An 18343-nucleotide genomic window follows, 5' to 3' on the forward strand; every position below is an offset into this window, starting at 1 on the left:
GGCCATGTCTTGGAGCTCCTCTGAAGCCTCTGCATCAATCCAGAGGGACACCAGCGATACCTTCCACCTTAAGATGTTATGTTTCAAAATAAAACTTTCTCCCAATGAAATGTTGGTTCTGCCTCCCAACAGCATACTTTCCCATGCAGACTCACTTTTTTGTTTTGTAAAAAGCAGAGGAATAGTAAAAAATTTCTGGTGTTCAGTAAATGCTTCACTTCAAAACTACGTTAGTCCAAGCCACCTAGTTCAGATTGTTCTGGACTGGGAGACAACACCACATCAACTTACTATCATGCTTTTAATCTATCAGTACCCTTTTTAAGGAGTTAGTAGTTGGCCAAATTCTGCTTTACCACAAGTTTACTGACTACTGCTTTAACCTTGCAATAGCTACAGCTGAATGATGATAGCCAAGCATTATCAGCCAGTTCAAAGATGTTTTGTTAGCCTCACCTATTTTTTAATTAATGCCTGAATCTTTTAGCAGCAGTTATCCACTGTTTTAATAGAAGAAAAAGCATATAAAGGTAAATATCTGTTAGAATTTATTTCTATAGTCTGCCATGCAATGGAAATGTACTGCGGATGTTGTACCAGATTCCTGGTTACATTTTTCCTAATCCTTTTATTTAGGGTTTAACTTTAATAACAGCAATGTTATGGAAAAAAAAGATGCTGAATTTCAAACTATTCTACAACTCTGAAATACGTCAATTAGGACTGAACATTTTGAGAAGGATTTAGTTTAATAAGGCATGTTTACATACGTTTTTCTGTTCCTAAATATGAAGGGCATGCTTTGGATCCTATTAGAAACCTTTGTCATCTGCTAAGCATGGATCAATACACATTATCTCTCATATACTCTTGTTCTTTGTACCTTTTTTTAATTAATAATGGACTTTGGTGGGAAGGTTCCACCCCCAAAAAAATAGATTTACAAAAACATATAGAAATACAAGCATTATTAGCAGAATAATTAAAACTACACTTTTACACTGCATTGACTGCTTGCAATCATTTGCAACAGCTCCTACCCATATAGCCTGCTTCTTTTACCTAGCTATTTAAGAGTATCTCTGTAAGGTATGATTGATGGAGATGTCTGTTTCTCTACCAATATTATTTATAGAGTGTCAGTGTTACAAAGGAGAGTCTGTGCTACCCAAGGAACAGCTGTGTTATCATTCAGAGAGCTATAAAGTTTCTCTAAAAGATATGATTTACAGAACTCTTAGTCTTAGCTACGTGTTTGGCCAGTGTATTTATGTAATATTTTTGAGTGTCTCTCTCATATTGTAGAAGTCACTGGATTTATCTTTCTGTACAACAATGTGATCGTATTTTTAACATATGGTGAAGTGCTTCAAATTCTTGTTTAGAGTCTTTTAAAATACAGTTAAAAATCTGACTAAGGAAACATCCATTTGATGTAACTGTGAAGTATCTTTTCAATTGGCAGATAAGTGTTCTGAGTGACATTTGCTTACAGTTTTCCTGATCATTATTTGTAGTGTTTTTGGTGTTTTGTTTTGTTTTGTTTTTCCATTTGCTCCTATCATTCTGGCCTACATTCAGTAGCATTTTATGATACATCTTCAAAATACTTTCTGGAGATTGAAATCAATGGCAGCAATAGGAGAACGTAAAATCTGCTGCACTGGCTTTGATCAAAGAGGTGTCTAGGCCAGTATCTTATATCCATCGAGGCCAGAAATGCATAGTGTAAGTACAAGGCAAGGGTGCAGAGTGTCTTACCTTCTCTCAGCTTCCAGCAATGTGGTTTAGGAAAGCCCTGAGCTTGAGTGGTATCCCTGCATTTAGCAGTCCCAGCGGGCTTTTCTCCAATAAATATTTGCTTTATAACCTTTGCAAATGTTTGGCTCTTCGAGCTGATGGTCTAACCAAAGTGTTCCCTGCTGTAAACAGTATTTAAGGAACTTCATCAACGGAGGCCCCCCTGGTTATGCTCCCTATTGTGAAGAGAGGCTGCGGAGGACGTTTGCCAACGGGACAAGGACACAGCCACCCAGCTGGCTGGAACTGCAGGTATGAGCCCCTCCATCCCCTCCCCAGGCAGCTGGGGCTGAGGGTTGGAGCCTTTTGCTATCACAAGAACCACATCTCTGGCAGCACAGAAAGCAGCGTGATAAAAAAAAAAAAAAAAAAAAAAAAAAAAAAAAAAAGCCTATTTCTCTCCAGAATTGTCAGGTGTTTCCAAAATACTGCATTCCCCTCACATGCCCCAGTGCATATTGAAGATCATGCCCTTTGCCAACATCAATACTTATAAATTAAACGTATGTAAGAATGTTCTCGGGCACTGAGGCCAGCTGGCATTGAGCAAGCCCCCGTGTATGCTAGGAACTCTTCCAGATGAAGGATGCAGGCAAAACATCTTCTAAGAATGGGCCCTGGGCATCACAGCTGCCCAAGCATGCTCAGGGACAGCTATAGTTGGAACAAGCCCAGTTTATGCAATATATACTCATTTTCTGTGCTGCTTTACTAGCATGGACAATTGTGCTTCAGTGCCCAGGAGCATTCCTGAGCATGCTTGGATTTATTAGATTAGACACTTCAATGACTGAATATATCATATACAAAAAAAGGAGATTTCCAAGTGCTTACAGTGGCTGACCATACATTATCCTGTTGAGAAGTACATTATAGAAGCATTGAAATGTAGTCAGTCACTGGGACCAGGAATTAGAAAACAGTTACCACTTGCTGGGGGGAAGACTACATAGGTAAATAGTCTAGATGGGGTTGAAATTTGCATACTTTCATAACGACTGCCTTTAACCCCGTTAGGCAACCAAGTCCAAGAAACCGATCATGCTGCCTGTCACGTTTATGGATGGGACAACAAAAACACTGCTGACAGACTCTGCAACGACTGCTAAAGAGCTCTGTAATTCTTTGGCCGACAAAATCAGCCTGAAGGACCGATTTGGCTTTTCGCTTTACATCGCACTTTTTGACAAGGTATGTTTTATTTTTTTGATCCTGACTAGCTCTATATAAGAAAAGGGAGGTTCCCCTTGCTGTTACACACCTTCCAGAGGGCAGAAAGAAGGACACTGCACTCTGAGCAGATGGCCAGCCAAAAGGTCAGGAAGAAACACATCTACTGTGCAGAGGCCAGCAGGATTTTCACAGTAACAGTCATACACTACAGCAGTGTTGCAGAGAGACTGTGAAATCTCCCTCCTCGGAGATATTCAGAAATTATTAACAGGAGAAGGCATGGAGCAACCTGAATCAAAGACGAGCCTGCTCTGAGCAGGAGGTTGGGCCAGAGGCTTCCAGAAGTGCCTTGGACATAGATATCTCTACGTAGAGATATCAGCCTTTAGATGAATTCCACCTTTTTCCTGTGCCCTGACTAGGTCTCTTCTCTGGGGAGCGGCAATGACCATGTGATGGATGCTGTGTCTCAGTGTGAGCAGTATGCCAAAGAGCAAGGAGCACAGGAGCGCAACGCACCGTGGCGGCTCTTCTTCAGGAAGGAGATCTTCACCCCCTGGCACAATCCGAGTGAGGACAACGTGGCCACCAATCTCATTTACCAACAGATCGTCCGAGGGGTGAAGTTTGGGGAGTATCGGTGTGACAAGGTGAGTGTCCTCAATAGCTTCCAGTCTTGTCCAACTTATATCCTTGGCATGGCAAAGTATGCTCCACCAAAGGGGATGAGAAATCTTCCTCCATGATCACCTGCTAAGACTAGGTATTATGGTGTACACTTAGGAAACAGGAGCTGCAGGAATCAGATCCTCTTGGCTGGGAATATACCAGACTCCCATGTGCTACATGAGCACCCTCTCCTGTTGACTTTTGGTGGGAGACTGAATGGCCACCTCATCCATCAGCCTCAGTTTGGAGGGTTCCTTTAACCCAATCAGGAATACATGGCAGGATCTTGTTTGGTGAATCCTGCTAAGCTTTAGACCTAAGACAGGCTTTTCAGAATACTCAGACCTGTGCTATGCAATATAAACACAGCAGTACTCCCAATATCCAATATTGAGGGACATTGGCAGCAGAAACCTATGCCAAAAAAGTCTCTGTGAGCTTACAGAATTATTCCAGTGTCACTGAAATAAGCATCGCAAGAAACATCAAAATCTCTGACAGTGTCCATAACATATTTTTTTTTGCTTGTGTTCAAAATCATCCAGGTGTCAAATTGAAGATACCCCTCTTCCTCATAACCCACTTGTTCTCCTGTGGACCAGTAGATTCCAGGCACCCTGGGAACTAAAGCATCTTTTCCCATCTATATTGCATGAACTTGTTCTCTTGCTCTTCATCTCCCTGTGCTATTATCATCTCAGTAGCTCTATTATTTCATCCCAAAGTGCTTGGAATGCAGCTGAACCAAAGGAACATTTTACAGTTTTGCATTATGCACAGGTGCTTCGTTTGCTGGGCTTCTCAAGTTTCAAATTCATGGATGCACACAGTTTGCAACCACTAAACTCTGTTTACCATAGCAAAATCACACACTGCTGCAGGCAACTGATGTTGCAGACATCAGAAGCACACAGAATTTCAAGGAAAGACAGGGTAAATCATGTTCACATGCCTTGTGTGATGCTGATCACTGAACGTGTTATGGCTCAGTCATAGCTTATACTGATCAATTTCCTGAATTTTGGATATGCAATGCACTGGTGAAATTCTACTGAAAGGAAATTCTTCCCTTACAGAAGGCTTCTTGAGCTGTGGAGGATGGATGTTGTGGTGAGTGGCCTGGTAGCAGCATTGAGTTGGCTTGTTTGACTCCCACAGGAAGAAGATCTGGCAGAACTGGCTTCTCAGCAGTACTACGTGGACTACGGGTCAGAAATGGTACTGGAAAGACTTCTAAACCTAATTCCATCCTACATCCCAGACAGAGAGATCACAGCTTCGAAAACGGTGGAGAAATGGGCTCAGCTCATTATAGCTGCACATAAAAAGGTGGGACAATACATCACCTGGCAAGGGCCAAGTAGCTTCAGTAGCATCATGTGCCTTTAATCACATATCAGATGCTGTAGCTCAGCTCTTGGACTTGCCTGAAGCTAAAGCAAAGGGAAAAGGGAAGATTTTGCACTAGTCATATTCTGTATTATGTCTACTTTCAATGCAAGGTCTGACAGGAGAAGACAACCTGCAGAGATTCACTGTGAGAAGGAAAATGATGTCTCTGGGGTTTCATTCCTGATAGACAGGACTGTGGTGTTACTCTATGCAGTACAGTGGTGTCTTGTGTCCCAGTACTGATACTTTATTGTGCCAGATGTTGTGTAAAACATCTCTGATGTCTACCTGTGACACCCTCCTACAGATTAATCAAACACCCACTTCCCATACCTCATTACCACCATGAGGGTTGGTCGTGCAGGTGTGAGGACTGGCACTCACTAAAAGGCAGGGGCCAGCTTCAGATTAAGACCCCTAAATGCAAGCATCTCCATGTTTGCTTGGGTCTTGCCTCCCAGTTTTGCCAGTGGAAACCCAGGGTCACAATTCAATTGACTAAACATAGGTGCTTGGGCTGTTCCTGGTCCAGAAAGGCCTGGATCTTGCAGGTCATCCACCAGCCACCTGTCAGCCAGTTAGAGAAGTCTCAGGTTTCTGAAAACATCCTAAATGAAGCTAGCTGCCTGTGCTTAAGGGCTGTTGAGTATCTATTTCCAGCTAAAGGACTGCCGGGCTGAAAGTCAGGCACCCATATTAGGGAAACCCAAAGTTAGTTGCGATTAATCCCACCCAGACTTGTCACTCTAGATTCTTGCCCAGATTTGTCAAAGGCAAATTATTTCCTCAAGTGGGAACCAAATTTTTTTCTAGGACTTTGTCCAACCTATCACTTGTTCCTGTAGGATTTTGCTTGGCCCTTAACATCATCAAGATATAAATTAATATTGATTCCAAGATCTTCAGATGGCATGGATTGGATGAGTTTCAGAGTAGTTTTGCTCTCTTCCTAGATATAACTGGGTTTGTGCTTCATGTTTGTTGTGGTTTGCTTTGTTGGTAGGGAATTTATACTCAGAAGAGGACAGACCCCAAAAAAGTCAAAGAAGAGGTGGTGGATTTTGCACGTTTCAAGTGGCCTTTGCTGTTTTCTCGGTTTTATGAAGCCTTCAAATTCTCAGGTGAGTCAGTAGAGCACATCCCTGGTGCAAGGGATAGTCAAAGGCAAAAGAAGGAGTTAGGAACTTCACAGACAATAAGACCTAATGGGCCATCTATGTGGTCTGTTTTAGATACATTATTTTTTGGTGCATCCTGATTAGCAATGGCTCAGTCTATGATTCTGCCACTATTTTTCTTACTGAAAATAAATGATTTTTTTAACATTGCATTTTCCTTTGAAATACACACAATATTTTATATCATAAGACCCCTCCTGAACTGATTGTTTGTCTTGACTTCAATCCAGGGCCAAGCCTCCCTAAAAATGATGTGATTGTAGCTGTCAACTGGACAGGGGTGTACTTTGTGGATGAACAGGAGCAGGTTCTCTTAGAACTCTCTTTCCCAGAGATCACAGCTGTGTCAAGCAGCAGGTAAGGAAGAATAACTGTAGCTGGTGATCTTACCCTAAAGCAGTCTTTTCCCAGGCTTTGCCTCTTGAGCCCATTGTATTTCCTGTTTATATCTTCTCTAAAAACATATCCCAGAGGGGGAAAGCTGCAAGGACAGAGTTTCACCTTGGCCACCATTAAAGGAGATGAATACACTTTCACCTCCAACAATGCAGAGGATATCCGGGACCTCGTGGTGACCTTCCTTGAAGGACTAAGGAAAAGATCCAAGTATGTGGTCACTCTCCAAGACAACCCAAACCCTGGTAAGTCAGTAGTCTGATCCAGTGGCAAACATGTAGGCATATTAGTTATTCCAAAGGGATTTGGGGAAAAAAATAAAAAAATAAAAATACTAATGGTTGTTTTTATTGCAGTGGGAGAAGAATCTGGGTTCCTCAGCTTCCTGAAAGGAGACCTCATAGTTCTTGACCAGGACACAGGAGAACACGTGATGAACTCGGGGTGGGCTAACGGGTTCAATGAACGGACCAAGCAGAGAGGGGATTTCCCAACAGATTCTGTCTATGTCTTGCCAACAGTCACCATGCCTCCCCTGGAGATCGTGGTGAGTTGTCTTACACACAGCAGAGCTTAATACAAAGCCCGGGGAGATCAAAGCCTTCCTGGAGAGCTTAGATCTATCCAGAGGCTTCCTGACAAGAATGTGGAAACCAGTGTGGCAGAGATGTGGCAAGTTGTCCAAGTCAGAAGTGATCTGTTCTAGTAGTGTCTCAGCCTTTCCTCTGATCTTTTCACTTTGAAGACTTATGGCTTGAAATATCCACGAACCCTGCTACACCCTCCAGCTGGCCTGATTAATTTCCACTGTATTTGGGGTTAGAGGAAGCCGCTACATTCACATATGGAGCTGTAGGATCCAAAACACACTCTCCTCATTAGGAAATGATCCACATGATGGAAATGTTATTCTTTGTATTAGTGAATGAGAATGGCACAGAGAAATGACAGCTGCACAGTACTTACTGCCTATTAACTGGAATTAGTGGGTTACTCTTACTCACTCACAGATGGTCTTTTCATTTTTTATCTGCTTCCCTTCTCTGGATGCTTCAAATATATATTAATTCAAATATATATTAATATTTATATGAAACATATTAGGTGACAGAGAACTTTTCATCCCACAGGCACTCGTCACGATGACCCCTGATCAACGACAAGACGTTATCAGAACCTCCCAGATGGCAATTTCAGACAGTGAAGAGAGGGTGAAGCCATACACTTTGGAGGAATTTTCCTATGACTATTTTAGGTGATTTTTTCAATCTTTTCAAAAAAATGCAGGAGGAGGAATCCATCTCCAAGTAGCTTGGGAATCAGGATTTTTTTTTCCACTGCTGGAAAAGACTCTAAATATCCCTTTGTGTGATTCTATACAGCCACAGCCTCCAGTTTGGAATATGGTATATGGGTTATAAATTTTCCACAGACAAGGTTTTATGAGGGATTTCTTAATTGTCTCAGCAGAGCTTTAAAGGTGTGAAATCTGACGTTATGTGGGAGGCTGTGCTTAGAGGTCTAGTATTCCTTCCCAGTGATCCCATACCCAGCCTGATACCATGTAGGCAGCAGGTGAATTAGACGGGGACATTTTCCTCTCAGCTCCAAAGCATGCACCACTGCTGAATGCAGCTTACCAGACTGATCAAAAAACTCTCGCTCCTGTTCAGAGGAGTTGGCAGTCCATGGAGACAGACCAAGTCCTGTGAGATGTCTTCACCCTGGTGGGTTCATTCTACTGGGCAATATTCTTTCATTGTTGCTGCCCATCTCTCTCACTACCCATTGCCATCCCCCCTCCTCTTGTGGTTAGAAGTTGTGTGGGTTTTTTTTCAGTAGAAAAGGTTGTTTGGGTGCCACTGCTTGGGTAGGGTCCAAACAGGACTTTTATGAGCCCTAGGAAAGGAAAAATGACCATCTTTGGGCAGAACTAGAGATGGATACCCTCATAGTTATGGCTTCCCTCTTGGTATGAGTTCATTTGTCAGGTGTTGTGAGCAACCAGGTGAGGCACTTGTTACACAACATCCCTTTTATCCCTGTAACCTCTCCACCTTTCCTTATGCTTTGCCTTTGCCATCAGGCCACCTCCCAAGCACACCCTGAGCAGGGTCATGATCACCAAGAGCCGTGGGAAGGACAAGCTGTGGTGTTACACCCGTGAGCCCATCAAACAGCCATTGCTGAAGAAGATCCTGGGGAGCGAGGAGCTGTCCCAAGAAGCCTGCATGGCCTTCATTGATATCCTTCCACTGCCTGGGGCAGCCCTTGGGCAACAGGGGCAACAAGCAAAGGGCTGAGCAGGCTCTTCAGAGACCCAAGTAAAGCCCATAGAAAGGTTTCTGGTCCCTTGTAAGGGCTTTGGGACCATGTAATGGACTTGGAAATGGGTATGATCCCAAAATCTGTATTTGAACATCCTTGAGATCTGAGGGGTGTCTGTACTTCTCAATAAGTAAGGTCTTGGGAGCACGTTACTCAGTCTTGCAGGTGCACATTGCTTAGTGGTTAACTCGACAGTTCTGCTTTGGCTTGTTTCAGCTCCCCAGGATGCATCTGCTGTAGAAGGGCACAGACCTTTATGACCATTATGGTTGCAAACTCGTCCTCATGGCCTCAGGGACAGGGTTTGATGGCTGAGTATCACTTTCCTGGCGGAATAAAGACAGCATGGGAGAAAGAAGCTGAGTACAAATATAAACCCAACCTGTGAGAGTCGCCTTTGTACTTTGGTGGGGTTTTGCTCTAGGATCCAGACTTCAGTTTGAACAGTTCTGTTGGTACAAACCTGGTACTGATGCTACCACTGTTACTGCTGCTACAGTTTTCCTCCTAGCAGCAAATAACAGCAGTAGTAGGAACTAAAAGGACTGGTAAAAATTAAGAACATCTGTAATTTTATCATTCTTCTTTCCATGTCAAACACATTTATTCAGAATACTGTGACCTGTTGTCCTGAAGAACAGGTACTATATGGTGAAGTGGTGAAGGTCATCGTTTGGTTTATGTTACCACAGCTCCATTGCTGTCTGCAGAGCTCTGCCTCATGACACCAGCTGAAAACTTGGTCTTTTACAGTGGCACCACTGTATGTGATCAGGGAACACGGTAGTCACAGAGCTTTCCTAGGCCTACATCCCAATGCCAAAGTGGTTCTTTCCAAACTGAGATGATGCATGAAAAAGGGAGAGTGCTCGCTGGACATCTCCTAAATAAATATCAAGCCTTACCACAGTGCCCCCTCTGCCAAATTACAGACATTTCTGTAGTCAAACGTGGGATGTATTTTATCACATCATCAACAGAAAGGCTTCTCCAAACCTCCCACTTAGCTGATCCTTGACTCCTGCCTCCCACCAGTGCTGAAGTACATGGGTGACTACCCATCCAAAAGGACCCGCTCAGTCAATGAGCTGACAGACCAAATATTTGAAGGTGCCTTGAAAGCTGAGCCTCTGAAGGATGAAATCTACTGCCAGACCCTGAAGCAGCTTACAGACAACCACATCAAGTAAGAGTCATTGGTTTTGCTTGGCCCTAAGGCACTAGCCTCTGTTGGGCAAAGGAGGTCTGGAGTCTAAGCGTGTCTCCTCCCTTCTAGCTGAGAATCACCCACCCATGCCAGAGAACAGAGCCATGTCCATGCTGTAAGTAACTTTTTCTCTCCTGGATGTCTCCTCGTTTAGGTACAGTGAAGAGAAAGGCTGGGAGCTGCTGTGGTTGTGTACAGGCCTTTTCCCTCCAAGTAACATCCTCCTGCCCCATGTCCAGAGGTTTCTGCAGTCCCGAAAACATCACCCATTGGCAGCAGACTGCATCCAGAGACTCCAGAAAGCCCTAAGGTACAGCACCAAAAGACCTCATCATCCTGACCATGTCACAGCATCCAAATATGCATTAGAAATTACAAGTAGGAGATATTTTGGTAGTAGTTTCTGGGACAGTGAAAGCTCACAGCCTTTCTCTGCATTCAGCCAAGCTGAACTAAAAGGACTTTGGGTGGAGGATGAAGCTGTGGCACTTGCCTCTCCCTGTTTTGCAGGAATGGATCCAGAAAGTACCCTCCCCATCTCGTAGAAGTGGAAGCCATTCAACACAAAACCACCCAGATTTTCCACAAGGTTTACTTTCCTGATGACACTGATGAGGTAAATGGAATAGAAGGAAACTTCATTTTTGTCAGGCTGTTGATTTCCTTATTAAAATCCCAGAAAAGGCTACTGTTGTTTCTGAATCAGAAAAATTCAGCCTTCCCAGAAGAGTCTGAAACAGAGCAGTGTCAGAAAGATCCATCCTTATCTACCCTGATGAGGCAGGATAGAAGACTGGAACTCAGGGGTCTGATTTCCTGCAATTCACCTTCTCCAGATATGGGTGCTGAGTCAGCCTTCACTGCAAATTTTGACCCCAGGAAGAGGGAAACAGGATGTTCTCATCTCCATCCATGCCCTCAGTGGTTCACAGGCCTTGGCCATCAGTTATTTGCAGCCTCGACTGACAGATATATTCCACCAAACCATACCCAGGGACTGGGCAGGGAGCTGGCAAGCAGCAAACTAAAATTATTCCCCGTTTTGATCTGAGATGACGCAGAAATCATAATATCTGTGCTCAGGAACCTTTCATTAATCATCTTAGACATTAATAAGGCAGGTAGATAAATTGAGGCTGGGGCAGATAGGCATGTCCTTGCAGGTACTGCTCTCTCATGCTACTGATTAGTCTTCCAGTGAGGCTTGCCTGCTCCTCTTTTCTGTCATGCCCTTGGGCACAACTAAATTCTTGTATTTCTAAGGGAGTTTATATGAAAAGCAGTGCACACCCATGAAGGGAAGAGGGTATTCTTCTCCAGTAGCTGTGTGTGTGCCCATGTTTTTCTGTAATGGGGTTTTACAGATCTCCTGGGACTTCTTATCACTCTGAATATTTTTTCTATGTGACCAGTAATCCTTCTTTGTAGGCATTTGAGGTGGAGTCCAGCACAAAAGCCAAGGATTTCTGCCAGAACATCTCCAACAGGCTGCTCCTAAAGTCCTCCGAAGGCTTCAGCCTCTTTGTCAAAATCTCTGACAAGGTGAGTGACCCACACAGATGGTGCCAAAGCACTCGGTTCTTCACAGCAATCATCCCAAAAGGCTTAAAACACAAACAGGCAAAGGTCTCCTTTGTTGAGAGCAGGTGGCTTTAGTGCCTGATGATAGCACTGTGGCAGCCTGTTGTGTCCTGCTGACTTAGGGATCCAGGCAGAGCCATCCTATGTGCAGGATCTCACACTAATTGCAGCCCAGTGCATTCCTGGGTGATCCAGAGTGGTGCAAGAATCACTCTTTTTTTGCCTTTGTTGTCATTTTTGTCATTTTTTGCCCAAAGAGGTCACTGCATTGTGAATTAGATGGAGCCAGCCTGGTCCCCTCCAGGTTGCTGTTCCTGTGATGCTGCATTGATTTGGGGCAAAGGAGATAGGATCCATCAGGAGAAAGAGGTAGAAAACTCAATGTTGCTGTGATTGTGTCCTGGTTTTGGCTAGTTTATAAGGATTAAGAAAAATGTGCAAGCTTAGAGCTGCCTGGGGCAACTGGAAGAAATCTATAGAGATAGTCATCAGGAAGGGAAATGAATTGCTCCAGGGAAACAGGAAGGTGCAATAAGGATTAATGGGTGGAATTAGAGCGAGGTGTTGGCAACGGCTTTCTGGCATCAGCAGTTTGTAGCACAGAAGTCTAATTGAGGCAAAGCAGTGAGCAACAACCATAGGAGATGGGGCAAGAGCCAACCCTGCTTGTGGCCTCTCGCTGCTTCCTCAGCTTTTGTAACCACGTGCTGTGCCCCCAGGTCATCAGTGTGCCCGAGGGCGATTTCTTCTTTGACTTTGTGAGACACCTGACGGACTGGATAAAGAAAGCAAGACCAGCAAAAGATGGTAACAGTGACTTTTCTCCCTTTTGGGTCATGCACAGCCCTCCTTGAGCCCTTAGCTCTTAGCTCTGCTCCCTGCTTCCTTCCACAGGTATAGTGCCTTCCCTCACCTACCAAGTGTTCTTCATGAAAAAGCTGTGGACCAACACAACGCCTGGAAAGGATTCGATGGCAGATTCGATCTTCCACTATTACCAGGTGCTCTGGGAACCTGAGGTAGCAGCAGAGACTTTGGGAGGAATTAGGGTGGAAAGACTGCATATGTGCAGATGCACATGAAGTTTTACCTTAAAGAGAACAAAGTCCTGCCTTGAACAGAGAGCTACGAAGAGCAGTTGGGTTGTATGGCAAGGACCAGGCTTCATGCATTGTAGGGCAACCAGCTCAGCTGGGATTTCGGACAGATGTTCTTGGGCAAGTAGCAAGAAGTGGGACTCAGTAGCACTCAGCTTTAGCAGTGGGGACAAATTCACAAGGTTTTCAGCTCCTCTGTTCCTGAACATGAGCCGTGATGGTCCCAGCAGCAAGTCAAGAAGCTGCAGCTCTTCTGCACTTGTTTCTTCTGACAAAAGACACCTGCATGTCCCAGAGGTTTCTCATACACGCATGCAAATACACAGATATTCCCCGTTTTCTTGCCTGGGTAAAAAGCAATTGTCCCAATATGACCATATCCACTGATGCTTTGATAGTTATGTGACACATTTTCAAGCATCTTTTCATAATGGGGGAATAGACTGAAAAAAATGAAAAGGAAAAATAAAGGGAGAAAAAAAAACAACAACATATTAAATTCCAATTGTCCATTACTAGGGTTGATTTTCAGCAACAAGGGAGGGAGAATGAGACTGTAGGTTGACACATCTGATACCTAGCACAGGGACCACCATGTAACACAAGAATGTTTCAGGACAGAAAGGATCTTTAGACATCAAGTGTGGTCTCAGCTGAGCAGCTGCCTGTCCACCACACTTGGTACAACTACTATGAGTGTTCCTAAGGCAGAGCCTCATATCCAGGAGCTGGAGACGTCCAAAAATGTGATTTAGCAGCAGAGGGTGAAGGTCTGAGGTCACCCCCTCTATTTCTGAATGTTTTTTTTTTCCACATACAGGAGTTACCAAAGTACCTGCGTGGCTACCACAAGTGTACACGGGAAGAGGTCCTGCAGCTGGCAGCTCTCATCTACCGGGTGAAGTTTGAGGATGACAAATCCTATTTCCCCAGCATCCCCAAGCTTCTGAAGGAGCTGGTGCCTCAGGACCTCGTCCGGCAGCTCTCTCCAGATGACTGGAAACGGGTAAAACGACAGCTTTAGTCATAGGTCAGGCTTGGTGGGGGGAATCCCAGCATCTTGTGTGATTTGTCTGATGTTCAACACTGAAGTCAGGTTGCCAGAAGGAGTGACCCATGGTCCCTCTTGAGCTTTAGCAGAGCCACAACTTCTCCAACAGAACCAAGAGAAGGCACTGTACATGTGTTTAGACACACGCACACATTGCTGTGGGCTGTGTGCTGCACATTGCTGTGACTGTAGTGGTGGCTGCAGTGCTGTATGGACACCTGCTAGGGGATGGTCTCATGTAAAGCTTTGTTGTTGAAGGCAGACTGCTGAGCAGAGAGGCAATCCTCCCTGCTTTACACAAGGAGACCTGTGGCACAGGTACAGACAAGACTAGGCCATAATGGAATGTAGATGTCTCACTGCCAAGAAACAATCTAAGTCCTTTCCATTTGCTGAGACTTAGACTTGTATCTTAAACTTGGGACTTTCTTGGCCCAACTAATACTTACTTGTTCCAAAAAAAACCTTGCCCTCTGAGAAGAGCTAATAGGCAGGAAGAACTGATCACAGGTTCACCATATGCTGTAGTTTGTTAATGAATCTCAGTGAAAGCCCATGAAGCAATTATGGTTTCTGGTATGATAGTCCATCTTTGTAGCATGATGCTCCTTTCCTGCAAAAACCCTTGGTTTAAGGCAATGCAAACCTTCCAGCTCTGCTGTCCTCTCTGTTGCAGTCCATCGTGGCATACTACAACAAGCACGCAGGCAAAACGAGAGAAGAAGCCAAGCTTGCCTTCCTAAAGATTATCTTCAAGTGGCCTACATTTGGATCAGCATTCTTTGAAGTGAAGGTAAGTGAAGGCAGAAGGCATGCCTGCCCTGCCTGGGGGTTCCCTGGCAGCTTTGAGCCAATATCAGAAGTCCCATATCACGGAGGGGTTTCAGGTATGAGGGGTTGTCCCAGTGCCTGGACTGGAACAACGCTGATAAGACAGGGAAAGGATGTAAGTCTCTCCGTCAGTAAGGGGCTGAGATATTCATTTATGGCTGCACTATCTTTTTACAATACTGGGGCATTGTAGAGCATCCACGTATCTCAGTCCTCTTTGAGTCTAACCTCACAGCTTTACTGTTGAGGAGGCGAGAGCCATTCCCTGTTTTGTGAAGGCAAAGGGGAATGTAATTTTCACACACCTGCACACACCGTGAACCCAATCCAGACCATCCACCATGGCACCAAGTTCCTATCACAGGCAGGAGAGGCCAGTAGTGATGAAGTCCAAGAATTCTGGACACCTTATTGCAACATCCCATACTCAGAGACCATACAGTAAGCATGGCCTGGAAACACCATGCTGAAATTGTTCGTGATATCCTTGAACTTAGGCACCTTAATTTCTGTCATGTTCATTAGATGGCATAGAGGATCTGAATAATATCCTGTGATTTTTCCACCCAGAGTGATTTGGCTGCCAAATGTAAATGCAAATGCTGGCAGAAGATACTGGGTGAGGAAATAGGAAAGGGGCTGGTTTAGCACGACGCTTCCCCTAACCAATTCATCTCGTTTCCAACAGCAAACTACAGAGCCAAATTATCCAGAAATCCTTCTAATTGCCATCAATAAGCATGGAGTGAGCCTCATCGATCCCAAAACCAAGGTAAGCGAGACTGAGGTCTTCACCAGGTGCTCCTGAGCCAACTCCCAACCCCTTACAGAGGTCATCCCAAAGGCTGTGTTGTTCCACCAGCCACATGGACCTTCCAGTAGAGCACTCCTCCACAAGAATGGGGGACCTACAGTCTTGCACCTCACTGCTGTTCCTGTGAGGCTGTGGCATATTCTCATTTCAGCAGACATCCTTTGGTCTGCTTGAAGTGAAAGGTCCCCACAGCCCTTTATAAAAGCTGAGGCTCTCATGTGTTGAGTTTGAGTCTTGTGTTCCCACCAGGATATTCTCATCACTCACCCCTTCACCAAGATCTCCAACTGGAGCAGTGGCAACACCTACTTCCATATAACTATCGGCAACCTGGTGAGGGGAAGCAAGCTGCTCTGCGAGACATCCCTGGTAAGGAGTGTTAAAGATTTAAAAGGCACAGTTAGAACAAATCCTGGCTTTGGCAGGCCAAAATTAAAAGTCCTCCTGTGTTGTTATTAATTTGGGGCGTTCACATTATTTTTGTCCATTTCAAAATCCACTCCCCTTCCAAAGCTCCACGCATCCTTATCCTCAGCAGCCTCCTGGGAGAGACTTGCCCTGTAAATTGTGTTTGATCCTTTGTGTCAGGGCCATATCACCCAAGGAGAATTGTGGAAAAGGGAAAAAATAAATAAAAATAGACCTGGAAACACATGTATAATTAACGACTTGTAGCAAGTGTGTTCAACAGGCATGAGCCAGAGACTAAGCTGTGCTGTAAAGGCAGGTTAACATCTTCTCTCTCCTCACCAGGGCTACAAGATGGATGATCTTCTGACCTCGTACATCAGCCAGATGCTAACAGCCATGAGCAAACAGAGGAGCGCAAAGGGTAGCAAGTGAACTGCAAGAAGCCACTGGCAGGTGGCCATGGGGCTAATTCGCCAGCTGAGGTCTGTGGGGTACCCGTGCAGCTGGGGGAGATCCTTTGCCTCCCAGATGTGGAAGATGAGCCGAACGCCGTCAGGGAGTTCGCTGGACTCTGACCTCGAAGGCTCCAAAACCACCTCCCCTTCGAGCGAGGATGACTATCTCTGACCTCCCATCCTCCTTCCCCACCCTGCGCCCCGAATCCACCTCAAACCTCAAAGATTTCCAGGGGACACCACCGCTCTCAGGCAGTGACTGAGCAAAGAAACTCCGGCGGGACGTTTGCCTGAACCCAGTGGCTGGCATGGCAAAGGCTCCAGGAAGAGGATTTGTGTGTGTGTGCGTGTGTGTGTGGCTTGTTTTGGTTTGGTTTGTGTTTTTATTTTAAGTAAGGAGAGAGCTACCGAGATGCTAACGGCTTTTGCTGAGCTTATGGGCATTTCAGGCTTGAAGAGGAGTAGCAGAGCCCCAGTCCATGCTGGAAAGGTGTCCGATGAACACTGCAGGGCTTGTTTTTTTTGACATTACAAGAGAATACTCCGTGTTCTTAAGGACAGGAAGAAAAAGCAGGCTGGGAGGAGCACATTTTAACCAGGAATCAGTATAAACAAACCACTAATCGAACAGGCTAGAGTACTGAAGTGCTGTCCGTGCAATGCTGGAAATATTTAAAGAACAAATTTTAAAGTTCTGTTTCTTCTTCTTCTATTTATTTTTTAAAATATTAAAAAGAAAAAAAAATAATAATCCTGCAAATTGTGCTGGTATATGGACAATGACTCAGGGCTGAGGGCGACCTGCAGGACAATTCCTTGCCCAAGGATCCCCCCGGCACTGTGACAGCCAGAGACTGGGGCACATCTTCCCCAACCTAAGGGCTCAGCTGGGAGTGAAGCTCAGAAGATTTCATCTCCTTTTGCCCCCCTGTGTCCAGACAATTTAACCCTGGGAGGATCTTCACTGCAAGCTTCAACGTGGACGTAGGGATTTTGAAGTTCCTGCTCTCGGAAGATTGTGGCCAAGCCCACGTGCAGAAAGGGCTCTGGTCTAAACGGGGACTTGGCCATCACCACTGGAAAAAAATTAATGATTTTGTTGTGCTTTTGTGTGTGTTGCTATATAAAAGGGCTCTCTCCCCATCCTGGTTGGAGCCTGAAGCACTCTCAAAGAGGGCAGGCTCATGATTTCGGTGGGTTTTTCTCCATCTTTGTTTGGCCCTGCTGATCTGCCGGAGCATCGGGTGCCTTTCCAAAATCCAGGCTTCAGCGGAGCACGTGCCTGGGCAGGTGGCATCAGGAGGGGTGAGAATTGTCCACCGAGATCTGATGTTGGTGTCACTAACCAGTTAAGCTCCAGTAACCTTTGCTGGGCTTATTGGGCTCAGTCCCCCAGCAGCGCTGCCTGCCAGGCTGCCAGGAGCACAGCACCTGATGGGGATGCAGCAGTGGCTTTGGACCTTGGTTTCTCCACCAAAGCAAACAAAATGCTGCTTGGAGATGTCCACCAGCCAGCCAGGGCTGCTAGGAGATCCTCCAGCCACCCCTGCCTCCCAGAACACGCTCAGTAGACGATGCAGCCTAGAAATGTTCTCCAGTGCTGGTCTGGGCCAGCTTTCCCCCACCGCCACCCTCATCCCTTCGTTCACAGCCCTGTTGGCCTCCCGTGCACCCCACCATGTAGGGGGTGCTGGGACTCTGTGTGTGTGTGCCTGTGTGTCATATGTATTAGCATCTGCTGGCCTCTTTGTATTCACACCGAGCAATGTAACACAAAAAAAAAACGTATGTCCAAGTGAAATATTCTCATTAAAAGGCATAAAATGGCTCGCGGGAGGCTGTCCTGCACTGTGCGGTCGTGGTGGTGGCTCCACGGGTGGGATCAGGGCCCCCAGGTCCTCAGCAGGGAGAGGACTCCTGGTGTGGAATGGGGCTCCTGGTGAGAATATGCAGCAATGGG

General features: G+C 45.4%; 1 protein-coding gene across 1 annotated transcript in view; it reads left to right on the forward strand.

Moving 5' to 3' along the window:
- Nucleotides 1–16360, forward strand: part of MYO7A (myosin VIIA) — a gene marked incomplete at its 3' end in the record, with an annotated part of 57420 nt that extends 41060 nt beyond the window's left edge. Inside the window, exons 28-48 of the mRNA XM_084295966.1 lie at nt 1933–2052; nt 2818–2991; nt 3396–3623; nt 4801–4971; nt 6038–6155; nt 6443–6569; nt 6684–6853; nt 6965–7155; nt 7739–7863; nt 8695–8855; nt 9972–10122; nt 10298–10453; nt 10654–10759; nt 11572–11685; nt 12444–12531; nt 12619–12725; nt 13642–13827; nt 14549–14665; nt 15392–15475; nt 15767–15886; nt 16271–16360. Coding sequence (XP_084152092.1) covers nt 1933–2052; nt 2818–2991; nt 3396–3623; nt 4801–4971; nt 6038–6155; nt 6443–6569; nt 6684–6853; nt 6965–7155; nt 7739–7863; nt 8695–8855; nt 9972–10122; nt 10298–10453; nt 10654–10759; nt 11572–11685; nt 12444–12531; nt 12619–12725; nt 13642–13827; nt 14549–14665; nt 15392–15475; nt 15767–15886; nt 16271–16360 — 2904 coding nt within the window. The remainder of the gene's footprint in view (nt 1–1932; nt 2053–2817; nt 2992–3395; nt 3624–4800; nt 4972–6037; nt 6156–6442; nt 6570–6683; nt 6854–6964; nt 7156–7738; nt 7864–8694; nt 8856–9971; nt 10123–10297; nt 10454–10653; nt 10760–11571; nt 11686–12443; nt 12532–12618; nt 12726–13641; nt 13828–14548; nt 14666–15391; nt 15476–15766; nt 15887–16270) is intronic.
- Between the last annotated feature and the right edge of the window lie 1983 nt (nt 16361–18343).

Source organism: Netta rufina, assembly GCF_964035555.1.
Source record: "Netta rufina genome assembly, chromosome: 1".
Classification (NCBI taxonomy): Eukaryota; Metazoa; Chordata; class Aves; order Anseriformes; family Anatidae; genus Netta; species Netta rufina.